The sequence below is a fragment of the Hemicordylus capensis genome, chromosome 2 (assembly GCF_027244095.1).
Source record: "Hemicordylus capensis ecotype Gifberg chromosome 2, rHemCap1.1.pri, whole genome shotgun sequence".
Lineage (NCBI taxonomy): Eukaryota > Metazoa > Chordata > Lepidosauria > Squamata > Cordylidae > Hemicordylus > Hemicordylus capensis.
In genome coordinates, this window is record NC_069658.1 from 142993352 (window position 1) to 143013572 (window position 20221).

The following is a 20221-nucleotide window of genomic DNA, read 5'->3' on the forward strand; positions in this document are numbered from 1 at the left end:
TCTTCTCTCAGAGCCGTAAAGAGAGGATTTGCTACACTGGAGCAATAAGTGTCGTTACGTAAAGAGTGGCCTTGCGACTGCTGCAAAATCCGCTGCCAGGTGTCGGAAGTGAAGAGAGTCTTCCATCCGCGTCCCGCAGCAGGTAGGAATGATGGGGGAGGGAGTTCCAAGGAGAGGGAGCAGCTGCGTGCCTGGTGTTCACCTCTCGGCTTTGCAGCTGCTTCTTTTCGCAGTTTTGTGCGATCCTTTGCCGACTGCTGCTCTGGGTCCTGAGTATACATATTTCCTTCTTCCCAAGCCCTTCCCACCCCCTTTCCCTCGCGTACTGGATCTATATCTGTGAAAGTGTAAGTGAATATTCTATATATAATTTGTTTTGAGTGTGAAGGCAGAAATGCAGTACGTACCTCACCATGTAGCAACCAAAGAAACATCAGCAAAGGAGGTGGAAAGGCAGGTCTCCGCCCCAACGATCTTACAGTCTATATGCCAACAAAGGGAAGGATACGTAATGGATACGAGGAAACCCAATGACAAAATAGGTTTTGTCTGATCGGAGATGAGGGTCTCACAGAAAAGAGGTAACTGGAGGGAGGTGGAATTGCATGACAATGGCTGAAACAAGTAGGGTGTTCCCAGGAGACTTGGGAGATGTTTGTTCTAGAGTTGCCAAAATATAACTTTTTCTGATGGATGCTTCTAATACATGCCAATGGGTGTCTCTCCTCTTCTCTTGCCATTACTGCATCACTATGGGGGGAAGTTACCTTTAGAATTTTTCCTTGGATCAAAAACACAGCATGTCTTTTGGACAGAGGGGAGAGGATTCTAGTTTGGTTATGCTTGCTGACTGATAGGGATTGACACAATCCATTTGGGATTTATTCTTTTCCAGGTAATGACTAACCCTTACAACCATGATCTTGTTATATAGAGTTGCAGCCATGTTCTCACCACCCCATCTCAAATGAATGCTGGGGAAAGCGTGGAAAAGGGGTGACCAAAATGATGATTTGGGTAGAGTTCCTTTCTGCATGAGTGAAGGCTAAAGTGTTTGGGGCCATTTAGATTCAAAAGATGATGATGAAGGAAGAACATAATAGAGATTTACAAAATGACACATATAGAAAATGGACAGATATTCCCCTCTCTCCCGCATCCTCTGATAATGTGGTGATGATGGCTACTCGTTTGGATGGCTTAAAGCAGGGAATTCTGACAAATTGATGGAGGACGATCTGTTCATGGCTTTGCATCATGATGGCTATAGGGACCTTCCATGTTCTGAAGCAATGGGCCACTGGATGCCAGCTGATGGGGGAGGGGTACAAGAGCAGAGGAGGTCTATTGCCTACATGAGCTGCCTGTGGGCTTTGTGGAGGCATCTGATTGGTCACTGTGGAAAACGAAATGTTGGACTGGATGAGCCTTTGGTCTGGTCCAACTAGAAGGGCTTTTCTTAGGTTGTTAAAGGTAAAGTGTGCCATCGAGTCGGTTTTGACTCCTGGTAACCACAGAGCCCTGTGGTTGTCTTTGGTAGAATACAGGAGGAGTTTAACATTGCCTTCTCCCACCCAGTGTGAGATGATGCTTTTTAGCACCTTTCTATATTGCTGCTGCCTGATATAGGTGCTACCCATAATCTGGGAAACATACCAGTGAGGATTTTTACCATCAATCTCATGCTTGATAATCGAGTCATTTTCCCTCTGCGTCATTAGGTGGCGTCTTAGGTTATTACAAAATATGGATTTTGCAGGAAAAGGTTAAATAGTGTTGATGAGTTACCATGGAGGCGAAAAGCAAGGTTGCTGCACAAGAGCGCTGGTGTACTTGTTTGTTTTAACATATAGCTTTGCAGTTGACTGTCAGCCTGCTGGCAATTGCATCTGAAATTTCAAGGTCTTTACCCAGTTTGTTTTGCAAGCCATTGGACTAGAATCTGGGACTAAGGCCAGGCTTTATCAAGACACCTTGATGAGGTCCCTGGCTTTTTGAGATGGCAGATGCCAAGACATTTTTGTCATGCTCATTTCTGCATGCTACCTTTCATATGTGAAATGGGTGCATGCAAGTCTCGGTGAGCTCAACCAGAATTCAGCTGGAGTGCTAAGCACATGAAATCCATAGGCGCTAACAATTAATCTCAGCTGCATCATGCCTGTAGTTTTAAGCATTCAGCACATGGTACTGAAGTTGTGTATTCACATTTTTTTTCTCTTACTGTCAGGACTAGAATGTAGAGTGATTTACATCATGTCTATTATGAATATAATATAATATGTATTTGTATGCTGCTTTTAAATTTTTCACAAAGTAGTGCACATAAATTAACAATGAGCACAAAACTAACAACATACTTTTTAAAAAAAACATACAAACAATAAAATGTGCTGTAGGATAAAATCCACTTAAACAGGCAGTCATGAAAAGCAAAGCAAAATAAAAACATCTTCATCACTTGCTTAAAAGTACTCTATGCGGACTGATATATATCACTGGGAAGGGAATTCCTCAGCCATGGTGCCTCCACTGAAAAGGTCCTGTCTTTTTACCCATCTTTGTAAGAAATGGGCCAGAGAGCAGGACTTGGGATGCATATCTTAATGTCCAGGCAGTTTCATATGGTACAGATGGTCCTTTTGAGTTTGTTTGCTTGTTTGTTTTTTAGATTTGTATACCACCCTTCCAAAATGGCTCAGGGTGGTTTACAGTGCAATAAAAACTAATAAAACAAGTTAACAATTAAAATCAAACTATTAAAATACAATAAAGCCAATTAAACGGCTAAAACCCCTGGAAATCAGGACAACAATTTAAAACAGTCAATCATTGAAAACCCTGGAAGGCCAGGTCAAACAGATAGGTTTTAAGGTTAACTCTGTCCTAAGCCATACAGGTGGTCCTCATTATCTGTGGTTTCAACAACCATGGTTTTGTGTATCCATGGACAGAACTTAGAGACCCGGTTTCTTTATCCATGGTATAAAAAATAGGTGGGTTTGAGTGGCTGAAAATGACCTAGAAATGACTTCTGATGTCATTTCTGGCTGCTGTTCTGCAGTGCAGAGCCATTTTGTGGCTCTTTAAAAAAATGGGGGGAAACCCCACACTTCTTTGTGACAAATCAGAAGAATTGGGTGTGTGTATTGCTGGAGAATTGGAGAGCAAGTTATAATACTTTATATTTCTTATTTCTGCCCCCACCCCTGCTTCTTAAGCCTTGTGTATGTGTGTGTAAGAACCTAACCCCTGGATTCCGATAGGGGTAAGGTTTCTTTATTAGTGGTTTCTATATTCATGCCCATAGGCAAGAACGGAACCCCCATGAATAATGAGGGCCCACCTGTATAGGGTTTTAATGTCCTATTACCGAGGACTTTTAATTAGGTCCATAAACTAATTGGCAACCAGTGCAACTGATGTAAAATAGGTGTAAACATGCACAGATTGTCTGCCTCCTACCAACTGTCTGGCTGCCACATTTGGGCCAACTGAGGTTTCCAAGCGATCTTCAGAGGCAGTCCTGCATAAAATGCATGGTGGTAGTCTAATCTATAACCAGTTCAGGGAGACTGAAGCGAGAACTGCCTTCTCTTGGTCTTGACTGACAAATCAGCTGCATCTGATAAAAGCTGTGAGATCACTTGAGCAGCCAGGGAGAATGCTGGGTTCAGGGCCATCCTCTGACTGAGCACATGTGACCTGAGGGGAAGTGCAGCCCATCAAAGGGGAAATGCATACCATGTCCCTGATGGGGAAAGCTCAGGTTTACTGAACTTCAAAGTCTTCTTAGCGTGGCTGTGCAAAAGTATTTTTTAAGATTCCACAACTTTTTGAAATGTTGTTCTAGTGATAAAATACTTAGAACCCTTGCAAGTTCTTATTTTAATTTTGTATTTCGCATTTTTCCCAGCTCTGTTTTCCACACCAAAGACACTGTTGAGAGCGGACTTCCAAAAGATCACAGTGAGGAAAGTGCTCTGCTACGTATGAAACGCTGATCCAGAATCAGGTCATCGACGAATGATTTAGCACCAGGTTCCCCACGAACGTGCAGTGTGCTACGAGTTTCGACTTTCACTACACGTTGAAAGTTAGCCTTTGACAACACGAGGCCACCTGAAAAGATGAGAAGGACCAAGCTGCTTTCAAATGACAGTCAAAAGAGCCCTGAAGACTAATGCAGAGAATTAACAAGAACCTAGTTTTGGGCCTTCTTACTTTGACAAGCTCAGTCTTTCTCCTATTCCAGTTGTACTATTACAAATATTATTTATCTCCAAAGGTAAAAACTTTCACAATTCTTTCTTTTTTGTGAAACGCCTATGTTCAGCATAATTTATCTAAACTAGAGATTTAAAATGTGTTACTCCTTAAAGCATATTACACCATCTATATAGCTGACAGAAGTAAGATTACGGCAGAAATTCTAAACATAGCTGCTTGGAAGTAAAACCCTTTGAAATCCATAGGGCTTACGCTTAGTAAGCATAGTTAAGTTCAGAGCTGTAAGATTTGAAACATTCCAATTCAATCTCATCAGGTGGAGCAGAACTTCTATATCAATATATTGATATGCTTTTGATCTTTATTTTTGGCTTTGTTGCATGGAATTTGATTTAATACTTCAGAAGAGTTGTATATTTAATAAGTGTATACGTTGATGTCATTAAGGACCCTGGTTGTTTTGAGCTTAGGTCATCTTGCCATCAATAGCCCCCAATTAGTTTTGAGACTAGGTTGTATAATTAACATCCCTTCATTGTCTTTCAATCTATAGCCCACAATTATAGTAAAGAGGTTTTATTTACAGCCTATATGGGGGGGTGGGGTTGAGAGGAAGGAAAAACTACTTCTTTGACAGTTCCACAATAGCAGCAGAGAGAGAGATGCTCTTATCTTCCACTGCCCTCACCCCCAGTGTGGTCACCATTGTCCTTTTCCTGAGTTTCATGAGAATATCCCTTCCTTTAAATAATAATTAAAAAGATAAATTCCTGAACTGTGGCGTTGATCTGAGGCTTTGCTTTTCCATTTAGCGGAGCTGTTTATTTTGTGATGCGTATGTTGCGTGAGGGTGCTGGTTAAGTTAAGGTGTTTTATGGGGAATGCTCTCCAGCTTACTGCACAATGGAAAATATGAAGGTGACCTATTACTTTGTATGTGTTCTTTACATCTGTTGCGCCATCGAGTCAGTGTCTACTCCTGGTGACCACAGAGCCCTGTGGTTGTCTTTGTTAGAATACAGGAGGGGTTTACCATTGCAACCTCCTGCGCAGTATGAGATTTACAGGCATCTTTCAGCATCTTCCTATATCATTGCTGCCTGATATAGGAGTTTCCTGTATTCTAGGAAACACACCAGCAGGGATTTGAACCAACAGCCTCCTGTTCTCTAGGCAGGTTGCGTTCCCCCTGTGCCATTAGGTGGCATCTTTTGGTATGTAGTGTGTAGACAATGAGCAGGTTAGATGAAGCAGTTGGAAAGATTTTTCCTGATAAGCTTGGCAGCAAAATGTGTGTTCAACCAACTTTTTATACAAGATAAATTGAGTGGTAGGTGCCATCTTAGGTTATACATTCTGCTTCTCTCACCCACACAAGAGTGAATGGCTCTTCTAGGATGGCATCTTATTTATGCATTATTGATTTTTCTATGTAAACCGCTTTGAGAACTTTGGTTGAAGAGCAGTTATAAACGTCCATAGAAGTAGTTGTGATGCATCTGTGCATTCTCTCAAAATGAAGCATTGCATACAAGTAAAAATAACCATGTGCAGATTTAATGGACTCAAATACATGTGATGAATCAGCTAAAATTTCTTTTAACTAGGCAGGCTCATTTGCTTGAATAATCTGACTTTGATGCTGATACTTTTTTGAGGGAAGAGATTGCAAAGTAGCTCTGTACTGACAGCCGTGCTGGTTAATACCCTTGACATCACAACTTTAATTGTACAAATTCTTTTTAAGTACTTTGTGGAATTAATCTGCACATAACTTTGTGAGTCATTATACCTGCTGTTCTATCAGTGGGAAGGAAGGATCACAGAGTGACCTGCTCAAGGCCACTCCGTGGGTTTATGGCTGAGCATAGATTTCAGCCTGAGTCCAGATCAGCACTGCTTTTTAAAATTACATTTATATCTCGCTCTTCTCCATTTTATCCTTGCAACATCCTTCTGAGATAGGCTAGGCTGGGAGATAGTGACTGGCCCAAGGCCATCCAGTGGGCTTTATGAACATAGGAAGCTGCCATATACTGAGCCAGACCATTGGTCTATATAGCTCAGTACTGTCTTCACAGACTGGCAGCAGCTTCTCCAAGGTTGCAGGCAGGAATCTCTCTCAGCCCTACCTTGGAGAAGCCAGGAAGGGAACTTGAAACCTTCTGCTCTTCCCAGAGGGGCTCCATCCCCTTAGGGGAATATCTTCCAGTGATCACACATCAAGTCTCTCATTTATATGCAACCAGGGCGGACCCTGCTTAGCTAAGGGGACAAGTCTTGATTGAACAATATGTTATCTACTTCTGTATTACATTTTTGCAACATCGTTCCTTCAAGGAATGGGGCAGAACAAGTTTGACTTCTATGGAGACCCTGACCTGGATGAAATCAGCTAGGTTTTTAACAATATAAGGTTACATATAATGAGCCCTCTGAGTATTGGGGGGGCCAGTGTTTGTCACAGTGTCATGTCCCATGTTGTTATCAGAGAATTTAAAACAGGGTGTTGATGAAGAAAAACTTTATTTGGGGTCTGGTTTGGGCCTAGTCAAGTGCTTAGGCAAGGCCTATGAGTTTTGGATTTCAATACTGTTGCAAGGGTTGCTGTGGTAACATAATGTATCAATGTGCTGTTTGGAGGGAATTGAAAGAATTGGGATAACGTATAGACTGGAGCGTTAAGAACTGCTTGCAAATGGTGATTGGTGCATACTTCCAGAATTACTAGCTGTATGGTCTGATGTTTGACCTTTAATATAAATTGGTAATGGATTATGTTGTATGCCCCTGATTGGGGGGAACTTTACAATCCTTACTTTGCATAATGTTGAAACTTTATTCTATTATGATTGGTTCAGACAGTGTGCTGTAAGCCCCTAATTGGTGGGCCTGTGTTTGCATTAAGATCTGTAACTGTATAAAGCACTTTTGCCAAGTCTATTGGGTGTGCAGGGCAGCACCTGGCATGTCCTGTTAATACATCTTGAACCTGATGGATGGTGTGGCCTCTGCTCATTAAAACGAACTCCTGGAGATTTCTCCAACAGTGTGCAACCTTGCAGATTTCATTAAATATGTCTTGTCTTGAGTTTAGCATCTGCTAACTTGCTTTGTATAAGAAAAGGCGTTGGAAGAAAACTTGCTGTCCTAGGAACACTGCCACCCAAAACAGTCAGGTCCAGATGTAAAAGGTGGCACAGTATTGGGGAGAAATGCCACTGAAGCTTCACTTATCCCTATATTTTGATGGTAGAACCGGGTCTTCACTTGCGTTGTCTCTCTTTTCTTGTTTTCTCTTAGAATGGAGCTGTTTTTCCGAAGATTAAAGGGAGCAAGACAGGACAAGACAGTAGCCGATGGGTAAGTCTTACAGCTTTTAATTGTCCTTTAAAAAATTCTTACTGGTTCTAAACATATCTGACAGAATATCATCTGACGCAACATCATTGTGCTTCCGCTAGGATCATCATAGTGTTGGTTTCCCTATTTTTTGTATTTCAGGTTTGGAACTTGCAAATAACTTCTCAGTGCATGTAACCTCTCAGAAATATGTGGTACAGACCCCTGCTAAAATGCAAGTGGGGTGTAAATGTGAGGGCAATGTTGCGTCAGGTAGGATATGTTTGAGCATTGAAGATGTACTTGATCTGGATGTCCTTGGACAAGTCTTTGGATCCAAAGACTCCCATGGCCACAGAAGGCACCGCTGCTAATGTTGGGGAAGAAATGTTACTTTCCGGCCCCCACTTGTAGGCCCCTGTACTTCCTGTAAATGATCTCCAGATGATCAGGATACCCTCCAGAGAAGTGATTCTCAAATTATGTGCACACATGTGAGTTGAAATACCTCCTACAGATGCAGTGAGACCTTTGGATTCAAGTTGGAAATTGTACTTTACAAATCAGCTGGTGGCAAGTGCTTTCAGTGGTAAGAATGTTAATCAGATGTGTGACCTGGACATGCAGTTCTCTGCTGCTGCTCCCATCCAGGCAGTGCTCAGAGCCAATTCTGCCTGGCTTCAGCACTGGAAGTGTGGCATGTGCCTTCAGATCCTCGGTTGAGATAGATGAAAGACAAATGAGGTTAATCAGGTGAGAACTTCAAGATAATAAGAAAGTTTAAAAAAACCAACACAATAGCTGGTGTAAAATATGACTTATGTGACTACTACCTCCGAGTAATCACTGGCTTTCAGTTCACTGACAGATGAGAATTACAAAGCACTTTGTACACTAAAAAGTGCTATGGAAATAATAATAATGGGCAAAGACAACAGCTGTGTGTCTACGCTTTCTAAAAATGAGCAAAAAACATCACTAAAGTCATTTATTGTATTTTAACTTTTTAAAACTTCCTTGGGATGCCTTATGAAAGGTGGTATAGAAACTGAACAATAAATAAGTAGGTAGGAAAGCTCTAAAGGCGCATGGAACAAATCTAGAGGGGGAAACATAGTTTTAACATGGATCTTTCAAGCAAGAGCTGTATTGCAGATTTATGCCCAGAAAGGAAAAATATTTTAAAAGGAAAAACTGTCCACTTCAGTATCTCTCATACAAAGGCACAGTCCACTAGAACGGACTCCCTCATGGGCTCCATTTAAATGAATCAGAACTGCACAAAAGCAGCTTGTAAAAATTCAGTCGAGAAACTTTGGTGGGTTGTGTCTCAGATCTTTATCATGTAACTAGAATCCTTTGTAAATAACATTAACTGTTTTCCAGACAACCCATTACAGCAATAGGCATATTGCTGAGTGTCAGAAATATGCAGATGATACTCAGCTCTATCTCTCCTTGTCATCTGATCCTAGGAAGGCAGTGGATGTCCTGAATCGGGGGCGGGAGGCAGTGATGGGTTGGATGTGGACTAATAAACTGAGACTGAATCCAGACAAGACAAAGGTAATGTTGGTCAGTAAGAGACCCAATCAGGATGAGGAGATTCTACCAGTTTTGGATGGGGTTGCACTCCTCTTGAAGGAGCAAGTATGCAGCTTGGGGGTATTGCTAGACCCAGCTCTGCTTTTGGAAGCTCAGGTAGAGGCATCGGCCTTTGCACAGCGTCAGCTAGTGCACCAGCTGCGTCCCTTTCTCGAGGAGGCAGATCTGGCCAGTTACCCACGCCTTAGTCACGTCACGGCTGGATTACTGTAATGCACTCTACGTGGGGCTGCCCTTGAAGAATATTCTGAAACTGCAACTAGTGCAAAATGAAGCAGCTAGGATTTTAACTGAAGCCGCCTGCTGGGATCACATCACACCCATTTTGAAAGAGCTGCACTGGCTGCCAGTTTCTTTCCTGGTTCAATTCAAGGTACTGGTTTTGACCTTTAAAGCCCTTAACGGTTTGGGCCCTGGATTCCTTCTGCTCCCAAGGTTTGCTGCACCCTTGACAAGGTCATCTGAAGGGGCTCTGCTCCAGGTGCTGACAATGAGAGAGGCTAGGTTGTCGTGCACTCGGGACAGGGCCTTCTCTGTTTCTGCCACCAGACTCTGCAATGCTCTCCCGGTGGCTTTTCACTCCTCAGTCTCCATCATGGCTTTTAAAAAGCATGTGAAAACTTGGCTTTTTACCCAGGCTTTTATGTGATTGTTTCCACTGCTGCTTCTCTGTGTTTTGTATGGTTTTTTAATGCATGTATGTAAATCTTTTTAGTTAGATATCTGTTTTTATATTTTAGCATAATATTTTAATTGTGTAATATTTATAGTCTTGTTTTAATTTTTCTGTGTGAACTGCCTCAGGATCAGTTATAAATTTAACAATATGAAATAAAATAAATAAAATTGCCCTAAGTCTTTATTATACAAGATCGTGGGAACAATTTGTAAGCTATGAACATTCTGGAATGACATTATTAATGACATGGAACCTCTCTGAGCCTTGGAGTGGCAGTATAAAAATTGAATGAATAAATGAATAAACAAATTTATTGTTTGTCACAAGGGGCTTCTTTATTTATGGTAATCAATTGCGGGGCAGCAACAGTAGGAGACTGGGCATGCCCTCAGCCCTTGCCTGTGGGCTTCCCAGGGGCATCTGGTGGGCCACTGTATGAAACAGGATTCTGGACTAGATAGGCCTTGGGCATGATCCAGCAGGGCGGTTCTTGTTTTCCTATAATGGGGCAGAGGTCATGAGTATATTCAGGGGATTTGGAGTTGGATTATAGCTCATCTGTTGTCATGTATCATTCTATAGTTTCAATAAAATGGTTAGTGATTATGGAAAAAAATAATGCATTGCACCCAATAATAGTGATGGTGGTGGTTGTAAACAAGATGCAAAAATAAGATTTGGAGGTACTAGCACTAACCTTGTAAGTGCTGCTGGTGAACATGGGTTGTTAAGCTTAGAAAGAAAAGGCAGCAAGACAAGTGAAGATAATTTCAAAATAACTCCTAAAAGAATTTCATAGTAAGCTCTGTTGAGGGTGAGTGGCTTGCTCAACACCACCCAACGTGCTTTGTGGTGGAGTATTGCCTTCAGAGAGTGGGCTCTCTCCAGTTGACCACACTGCCTCCCACCAGGTGAAGGGAGAAAGAATTTCCTCTGTCAAACAAAAAGATAAAGAACTGAGCATATTCTGCTGATGTAGTATCCATAGCAGGATTGTGTTGACAATGACACATTTCTGTGGAAGTGTGTTATTGTACAGAATTTTTAGTAGACATGTTCATTCCTTGATGAAGCTCAATGCTGTGGCTCTTTTGGTATAATGACATTTACGCACAGATTCTACTTATGGCAGACTTCTAGTTATTTTTTGCCTGCATTGGGGAGGCTGCCATATAGTTATTGTACTACTTCATATATATCACTCAGCCTATGAAGGGTCTTAAAGATTGCTGTTCTACATGGATATTGACATTTTATGTATGTACATTATTCTATTAAAGTGTGCCATCAAGTCGATTTCTACTCCTGGCGCCCACAGAGCCCTGTGGTTTTCTTTGGTAGAATACAGGATGAGTTTATCTTTGCCTCCTCCCATGCAGTATGAGATGATGCCTTTCAGCATCTTCCTATATCGCTGCTGCCCGATATAGTATCAGCTGGGATTCGAACTAGCAACCTTCTGCTTGTTAGTCAGGCATTTCCCTGCTGTGCCATTTAAGGTGACCTACATTATTCTATTACTGACTTCTTATTTCTAGTGGTTCACAAGCCTTTATTTATATATTTATTTATTTGCCTTACTGTACAGATGGCCCTTGTTATTCACGGGGGTTCCATTCTTGCATGTAACCGTGAGTACGGAAACCATGAATAAAGGAACCTTACCCCTATGGCAATCTAGGGGTTAAGTTCCTACACATACACAAAAATGCCAAAAAAGTAGGAAGTTGGGAGAGTAGAAATGAGCAGTACCTTGCTCTCCATGGCTCCAGAAGTTTCCCAAAAACCACAAATTGGCCAAATGGTTGGCAAATAGTCACCAAAGAATTGTTTTTTAAGAAACAGACCCTCAAAATGGCTCCGTGTTGTAAAATGCTATCCTGAAGTGACACTGGAAGTCACTTCTGGCCACTCAGCAACTGCGATTAGGTGGATTTTAGTCTATTTTTGTACTGCGGATAAAGAAACCAGGTCTCTAAGACTTGTCAGCGGATACGCAAAACCGCGGGTGCCGGGACTATGGGTAACGAGGGCCACCTGTACATTGCAAACATATTGGCTAGGAACCAAAGAACTATGTAACTAATTCCATATATCTGTGATAACTGGGGTTTTGTATTACTGTCACACATTGCTTTTGAAACGGAATCAAGTTTGCAATGTGGCAAGATGGTCTGCTGTTCGAAGAGAGGATGAAAAATAATTTTTAAAAATCTCATTGGGGATGTCCAGGCTTTTGGATGCATTTAAAGTATCTCTTTGAATCCTGACCATAATCAGTACTACATTAGTCCTTGATGCTCACAATTCCAGTCCTGATTTTGTCTGTCTGGTTTTCCCCCCCTCCCTGTCTTCTCAAACAGCATGTGGTTAGAACATTTCTTGGTTTGATGTCCAGTCACAATATACCTGTGTATCTTATTGATCCGTTGCTTCTGAGATTGATTAATGTGGACTTGGAGCAGCTCAGGATCTCCCCTGATGGCCGCAACTCAGAATGCAAGTACTTCTGTGCTCCACGGGACTTCACCACTTTTGCACTGTTGGACAGAACCTGGAAACCTGAGGCAAGATAACTTTTTCCAACATTGCCCAACCACAATGAGCTTAACAGCTATTTAAGGAAATAAATGTATGATTAAAAATACTGAGAAGTTCAAAGTCTATAGTGCATTTCTCAGGAACTCGAGACAAGATCTGACCACAAGGTAATGCAAGTAACAAGAGTGTCCGATTGATTACTTACAACAGAAAAAGATATGTAGTGGAAATTCTCAGTAGTGTAGCTAGAATCTGTAGATGGCACATATTTTTAAGCCAATATATTTTATAGATAGTGCCATAATTCAGAAGGGAAGCTGTTGTGCGGGGGCAGGGGGGGGAGACAAAATGCAAAGAACAAGGCTATACATGGACATAGCAAAAACTTAGATTGGGAGTGTCTTCATGTGCTTCACTGAATCTCACGTGCTTCACTGAAGCATGTGAAGCCAACTGGCTTGGTAAATGTATGAGCTTCAGAAAAAATGATTGAATAGCCATTTGAGCCAGAGACAGGGAGTGTCATGTTTTGTTTTGTAGGGTGGGAGATATGCTTGAGATTGAAAAGCTTTTCAAATTTTAAGAACATATGGGGGGAAATTGTGTCCAGAGCATTACAGCTAAAAAAAGGTCAGTGCAGGGAATTGTCCAAGACTGGTTCTCCAGTTGACTGCACTTATCTTTAAATTTGTTTTATGCAGTCTTCCAGAGAGTTTCAAAAACCAGTCATAGAGAGGTAGTAAGAAGCAGCTTATATCCCAAACCAGTACTATAAGTCAGATGGAAGAGATGTGGTTCTGCCTGGTTTTAAGGATCGACAGAGCAGCTTTAGAACAATCAAATCCTTGTTCAGCCATTTGTTCACTAGACTGGCCGTGTCATTTCCAGTTCTCCATCATGGTCCTCTGTGCAGACCTTCGTTTTGCACTGTACTTGTGTATTTAGAGAGTTTGTTGTATGTGGGCAGCTGTAATTCTGGGCTTGTTTATGCTTATGATGCTGATTACAGATCAGGCTTGAGACATAACACTGGCAATGTAATGTGATAAAAAAAATTCACACAGTAGACTCAGTCTTTGTGTCTGTTAAGAATTAGTGTTAAGAGGAAGTTGTTGATGAGCTGAAGGCTGTCATATTCACTGCTAACCATCAATCAATCAAAGTTTATTTCGCTCACTGCTAACCATGAAGGAGACATGGTTAGCAGTGAAGTTTCCAGACTTCTCTGAAGCACAGAGAATGATCTGTGCAGAATTTGGTCTTTAAAATAAATTATTAAAAAGTAGATGTCTAACCAGGAGGAGGAGTAATAAATGTTTGCCATTGCTTAAGGAAGTGATTTTCAAACTGTGTTTGAGAGAATCCTCCGTGAGAAATGTGGTAATGGTGGATAAGTTTCCCTGAGAGACAATTTGTCTGTCGCTGCAGATTGCCCTCAAAAGTCCTCTTACAGGGGAGTATATGGGGTGTACTCAGCTTATGTAGGGTGATAGTGAGGCCAAAGTGTCCAGGCCACTGCCCCACATTAACTACAAGAGAGTCCTAGAACATGTCCCAGGATCCTTTGCAATGAGCAAAGAGGTACCAATCCTTGGCATGCAGCAGTTCTGCAGCAGACAAGTCGGCATAGTTCTGCAGCAGACAAGTCGGTTCTGAAGCAGACAAGTCAGCATAGAAAAGATTCCTTCAAGGTTGACAGTTTGAAAATAACCGGATTGAGATACATCAATTTTTTTAAAATAAATAAATCTTAAACCGGTTTTATGGTTGACAGTATTGCACCATGTAGGGGCTTTGCACTCATTTCTGTAAGAGTGCTTTAAAAAAAAGGGTTCTTCAGTGGCTGTATTCAACTAAATGATCGAAGAAATTACAAACTCAAACATACTGTGAAAGGTAACAGTTTACCGTGTGGCTTATAAGAATTCCATCATAGGTATCAAGTTCCTTTCAGCCGCAGGACCAAGTAGTTTCTGAATCAGAAGCTGAGTTTTGTTAAGAGGATCAGAACAAATGCCATGTTGTGTCATTTTCAGCTGGGCTTATTCCGAGCTGCTGAGCTGGTGGGATTCCAGTGGCTAAAGATTCAGAGCAGAGACCCACGTCTTGAAGGGATGGAAGACTTGTCTGGGACTGAGATTCCCCTGCACTATATCTTCAGACTGGCTGCCCATGCCATCCATCTTGTGGTCTTTTATGAGAGGAGCGGCCACTACATTTGGCATGGACCGCTGCGGTTGAAACGGCACGTGGACAGGAAGTTTGTGCCTTTCCAGAAGCTACAGTTTGGCCGCTACTCTGGAGCCTATAACAAGTAAGAATTGGCAGGGCAATGGTAAATTTTGATTATATTATTTTATTTTTTAAAGTGTATCATTGGGTCTGCCTTGCAAACCACAGATGTCAGACCTGCCTTACTCTTCGACTGCAAGATGTGTAGGATGCTAAATTCTGTAGCTTTAAATAAGTAAGAATGGCTTTATATTTGACTGTTTGGCATGAGTTTGTTTCTTTCTTTTTGGCTGCCTCTTGCATAATAGAACTGGAAGTTGTCCATTGGCAGTAGATTCGGGACAGACTGCTTTGCACAATGCATCATTAAGTTGTGGAATTCCCTTCAAGATGTAGGGAGCGCCACTGGCTTAGGTTAAGAATTGCACACATTAATGGAAGATAGATCTATCAATAGCTATTAGACATGTTAGCTAAATAGAGCCTCCTGTACGAATGCAGGTATCCCTCTGAGGGCTGGATGCTGAGAAAAAACAGAAGAAATAAGAGGGAAGGGTGGAGAAAACTTGCTCCAGCTTGTGCCCCATTTTTTCCTTAAATGCAAGTAGTTGGGGAAAAACCCAACCATTTCCCTAAGTGCTAAAGGCATTCATATCTTTCAGTTCTGAGGATAATGTAAGCTCTTTTTAAGATTGGGTGGGCCATTCTGGTATATCTTCCCCTATGGTTATTTTCAGGGGTGTATCTATAATTGAGCTTTTGGGTTCAAAGAACCCGGACCCCCCAGTTCCTGTGGGCCCTCCAGATCCACCTCTCCCTATTTTCTTCATTATCTCCCTCACTCTGCGGGACTGTTGGAGAGAGGGGCAAACACGGGCCCCCTCTCCCCTAGCCACGCCCCTAATTATTTTATATTAAGTGCTGCGCTGTACTTACGTCCCACCTACCAGACACCTTCATGGAAGCTCACAATTAAAATATTCAAAATAACAATGAAGCCAACTTTAAAGCAGTATAATATTATTAAACAGCTTAGTTGCCTATATGCCATGAGCTTCTGAAGTTGCTTCTTGTTCGTATGAATGGGTGGAGTTGTTTCGGAGAATTGGAATGAGAAGGGACCGACTGTGCTTGCTGCTTGTTTGTCTGATGTACAACTGTGCTAATGGTTGGTTGGTAGTTTGGATATTTTTATATGTCATCTTAATGATACAAGCTGGAAAGAAAGTCACTTCTGCCATATTAGATTTACTGGCCTGGATAATGCTACTTTTTTCCTTTCTTTCATGACAGGCTAGAACTACTGAGTATTTCCATTGACGGAATAACAGTCCAAATTCCAAAAGAGCCATCTCAGTTCCTAGAAGAAATGCCTCTTTCTAGGTTTATTGAATGTAGGTACAGAGAAGCTCGGTCTTTCTTTCAGGTTAGTGGTTTGCATCTTCCCAAATGCAAACTATTTTGAGGGTTACAATATATTTTTCCTTCCCCCCCCCCACCCAGTGTTAAAGCAGTGGTGCTTGCCAAAGTTAAAGAGTCTCTTATATGTACAGTAAATATGTAGTGCATGTGTATTGGCTCATGTTCCAATATGGATTCATATAAAAACACTTCATGCAGGTCTAAACAACCCAGGATCCACCAAGTCAAGTGCCGTCATGTATACTGGCCCACCAGGCCTCAATAAACCTTCTGTCTTTGCTGCTTGCCTGCTGAAGGTCATAATACATGGCTGGTGAGCTGTGTTTGACTTGGCAGATCAGTTTCTGTCATCCTGATTCCATGCATTCTGTCTTGTATTCCAGACAGCAATAATGTGCAGGATCTGCAAAGCTTTTACTCAAATTCCAAGCACAGTGGTCTCGCCCTACAGACATTCCTGTGGGCTTCTGTGTCACTTTCAAAAATAATGTACCACATGGCAGGGGAGGCTTTTGTTCAGTCCAGTTTTCCCTTGGATGTACAAAAAGTATCTGCATGGTTCTTTGGATCTTCACCATAGTTCCAGTTTTAAATTTTGAATTCAAATGAAAACCATTTCAAACCTAATGTATGGACCTATCCCTCTCCATCCCAGCAGCTTAACCATACATCCCCAAACCCAGCCTGCAATACCATGTTAAGTAAGATCTGCTATACAGCTTTAATGCATGATGGCGCCAAAGAAGGAAAATGCAGTGCATAATCGTATTGGACCCATTTCTCTAGGACAGCAAGGAAAGAATATGATCGGAGCCATAACAAATAGACAGAAAGGAACTTCAGTATTTAAAAAGTGCCTTGCAACCATGAGAGGGGGAACCATTTCTGTTGGAAAAACCCATACAATATGCCCCACTTTCATATTAGTCACCGGTGTGTCCATGCCCCATGCTGAAGCAGCTCCCATGCTGCAAAGCATGTTTGTATGATGGCAGTCTTGGATGAGGCTTGAACTGCAGCTCCAGGAAGAGGCGTTAATCCACTCTGTCAAGGGGAGAGTCCGTCCAGTCCTGAGGCCCACTCCCTCTCTCTGAACCACAAGTTCACTTACCTATAACAGGAAATAAGAAATATTGCTTAATCTTCTCTCTTAGCAGCTACTAAAATAGCTCATTAGAAAAAAGTAGCCAGGAAATGAACAATCAGAGAAAGCCATGATATTGGGGTGAGGGGCACCCAACACTTGCATTTGAGAAATGTACACGAGGAAAATACTAATATATGGTGTAAAGGATTTCTTTCCCTCTCTTTTAGCTGTACCCTGATGATGCATCTCTCGACGCTGTAGAATTCAGGGGGAAAGCCAAGGCACTGCTGCATCTTGCTGCTTTGACACTAAACAGTTTAGGAGTGAGATTCTGGCTGAGCAGCGGAACTTGCCTGGGTAAGTAATTTGAGGTTGCTCCTGAAATCTGAAGCATTTTCTTTGGCTCCGGTACTGAGATTAGAAAATAAATATACCAAATTAGTAAAGAGCTATATTAACTGGTATGTAAAGGAGATACAAGATACAGAAACACAATACTGATGCAAAACAAAGAATCCATGGAACTGCAAAATAATTTATTATGAACATTTTGCCTTTCCACTATTAAGATGATGTCCAAGGTGGTTTACAAGAAAGATACTAAAACTAATCCACTTCTAGATTAGCCCCTTGGTATACAGAAGAACTACAGGGGCTGAAGAGGCAAGGTAGACGGCTAGAGAGCAAGTGGAGAAAGACTCGGCTCAAATCTGTCAGATACCAACACTGAGCACATCTGAAGATTTATGCTCTGGCGATGCACGCAGCAAAGAAGCAGTTCTTTTCTGCCAGCATTGCTTTTTCAACATCACATCCAGTGGAGTTGTCTGGGGTTCTGAAAGAACTAGTCTATGACCCTCTTCCCTTGACTAATAATTTGGATCCATCAGCTACCCTTTGTGAAGTTTTAAATGAGTTTTTTTGCAGATACAATTTCTCATATTCAAGCTGAACTAAACTCTACAGTTACTGCAGAGCCTACTGTGGAGGTGTCCAGCAGCTCCTCTTGTATAGTTAAATTGGATCAATTTCAGTTTGTGACTCTTGAGGCTGTGGACAAGCTCCTTGGAACACTTCCCCTTACTATCGGTTTTCTTGATCCTAGCCTAGCATGGCTTATACGATCTAGCAGGGAGGTTATTGGAGAGGGTCTTGTTAAGATCATTAATGCTCCTATGAGGGAGGGCAGGATGCCACTGTGTCTCAAGGGGGCAATTATTAAACCACTCTTGAAGAAACCTGCATTGGATTTCTCAGAATTAGGCAATTATAGGCCTGTCTCCAACCTCCCATGGTTGGGCAAGGTGATTGAGAGGGTGGTGGCATCTCAGCTCCAGGCAGTCTTGGAAGAAGTGGATTATCTGGACTCATTTCAAAATGGCTTTCTGGTGGGCTATGAAGTTGAGACAGCCTTAGTCGGCTTCTTGGATGATCTCCAATTAGGAACCAACAGCAGGGGCAGGGTGACTCTGTTGATCCTTTTGGATCTCTCGGCAGCTTTTGATATCATCAACCATGGTATCCTCCTGGAGCATCTGAAGGGTTTGGGAGTGAGAGGCACAGCTTTGCAGTGGTTCCGCTCCTACCTCTCCAGTAGGTTCCAGATGGTGTTGCTTGTTTGTTGCTCTTCAAAATGAGAGCTATTGTATGGTGTTCCGCATGGCTCCATTCTGTCTCCAGTGTTTTTTAACACCTATATGAAACAGCTGGGAGAGATCATCGGGGGATTTTGCACATGGTGTTATCAATATGCTAATAAGTCCCAAATCTATTTCTCCATGTCAACCATCAGGCAATGGCCTAACTTCCCTAAATGCTTGCCTGGAGGCAGTAATGGGCTGGATTGGGGAGAAAAAAAACTGAGGCTGAATCCAAGCAAGACCGAGGTATTAATTGTGGGAGGTTGGAACTTAGGAAGTGGCTTAGATCTGCCTGTTCTGGTTGGGATTACACTCCCCCAGAAAGAGCAGGTATGAAGTCTGGGAGTAGTTCTGGACTGAAACCTCTCCCTGGTCTCTCAGGTTGAGGCAGTGGCCAGAAGGGCTTTCTATCAGCTTTGGCTGATATGCCAGCTGTGTCCATTTCTGGAGATATACAATTTCAAAACAATTTTATATATGCTGGTAACATCCAGATTTGACTACTGCAATGCACTGTATGTTACGACTTACGACTACGAATATTTATATACCGCTCTTCAACCAAAGTTCTCAAAGCGGTTTACATAGAAAAATAAATACATAAATAAGATGGTCCCCTGTCCCCGAAGGGCTCACAATCTAAAAAAATGTTGGGCTGTCTTTTTACGTAGTCCAGAAACTACAGGTGGTACAGAATGCATCAGCTTGGTTGTTCTTTGGGGTTAACCGAAGAGATTATAATACACCCGTTCTAAAAGAACTACACTGGCTAATTTCCAGGCGAAATACAATGTTATATTACCAATAAAGCCTAGAATGGCTTGAGTCCAAGGTATTTAAATCGGAGGCTGATACCATCAACCCTAGCTGGTCTCCTTGACACTGACCTCCTCCGGACTGATGAGCTGCTCCGAACCATAGAGACCCTACTTGATACCGGTGCTGTCTGCATTTCAAGGAATCTCCTCACAGTCGGTACTCTCCACAACACTATCAACCATCGGATTTGATGTATCACTGCCAGGAACATCAACATCAAGACAACTCTCCATCTGAGCATAGTTACCGTCCATACCGATCTTCTTCATCTGATCGTTACGCTGACTACTTCGACAACAGATACAGCATAAATGATAAGTAACGGTATCTCCACCATTGCTCTTGGGCTCCACATTGACACTGATATCCTGGGAGATCGGACCGTTGCTATCCAAACTCTCGGTCCTGATTGTGCTCTCCTCTACACTGCAGGTCTTGGTCTCGATCAAGAAATAAGAGGACTCCACCCAAAGCTCCTGCCTCATCAGTACAAACTCCTTCAATACCAACATCACTACCACCCTCCACACTTTCACCGCCACCTGATATAGTGCGCCTTATGAAAAAAACTGGTCCCAATTGGTACCAGGCACTCAATCACCTAAGCAGCCAGATGTTGACCCT

At 42.1% G+C, this 20221-nt stretch overlaps 1 protein-coding gene across 3 annotated transcripts in view; it reads left to right on the top strand.

The window, feature by feature from the left end:
• Positions 1-6: 6 nt before the first annotated feature.
• Positions 7-20221, top strand: part of FKTN (fukutin) — a 32689-nt gene continuing 12474 nt past the window's right edge. Inside the window, exons 1-7 of one of the 3 annotated variants that reach the window (XM_053296064.1) lie at positions 7-142; positions 3917-4288; positions 7534-7593; positions 12220-12423; positions 14434-14711; positions 15923-16055; positions 17366-17495. In XM_053296064.1, the coding sequence (XP_053152039.1) occupies positions 4184-4288; positions 7534-7593; positions 12220-12423; positions 14434-14711; positions 15923-16055; positions 17366-17495 (910 nt within the window). In that variant the 5' untranslated portion in view covers positions 7-142; positions 3917-4183. Of the gene's footprint in view, positions 143-168; positions 348-410; positions 582-3916; positions 4289-7533; positions 7594-12219; positions 12424-14433; positions 14712-15922; positions 16056-17365; positions 17496-20221 lie in introns of those variants that run through there. The other 2 variants (XM_053296066.1, XM_053296065.1) reach the window with 2 other exon arrangements.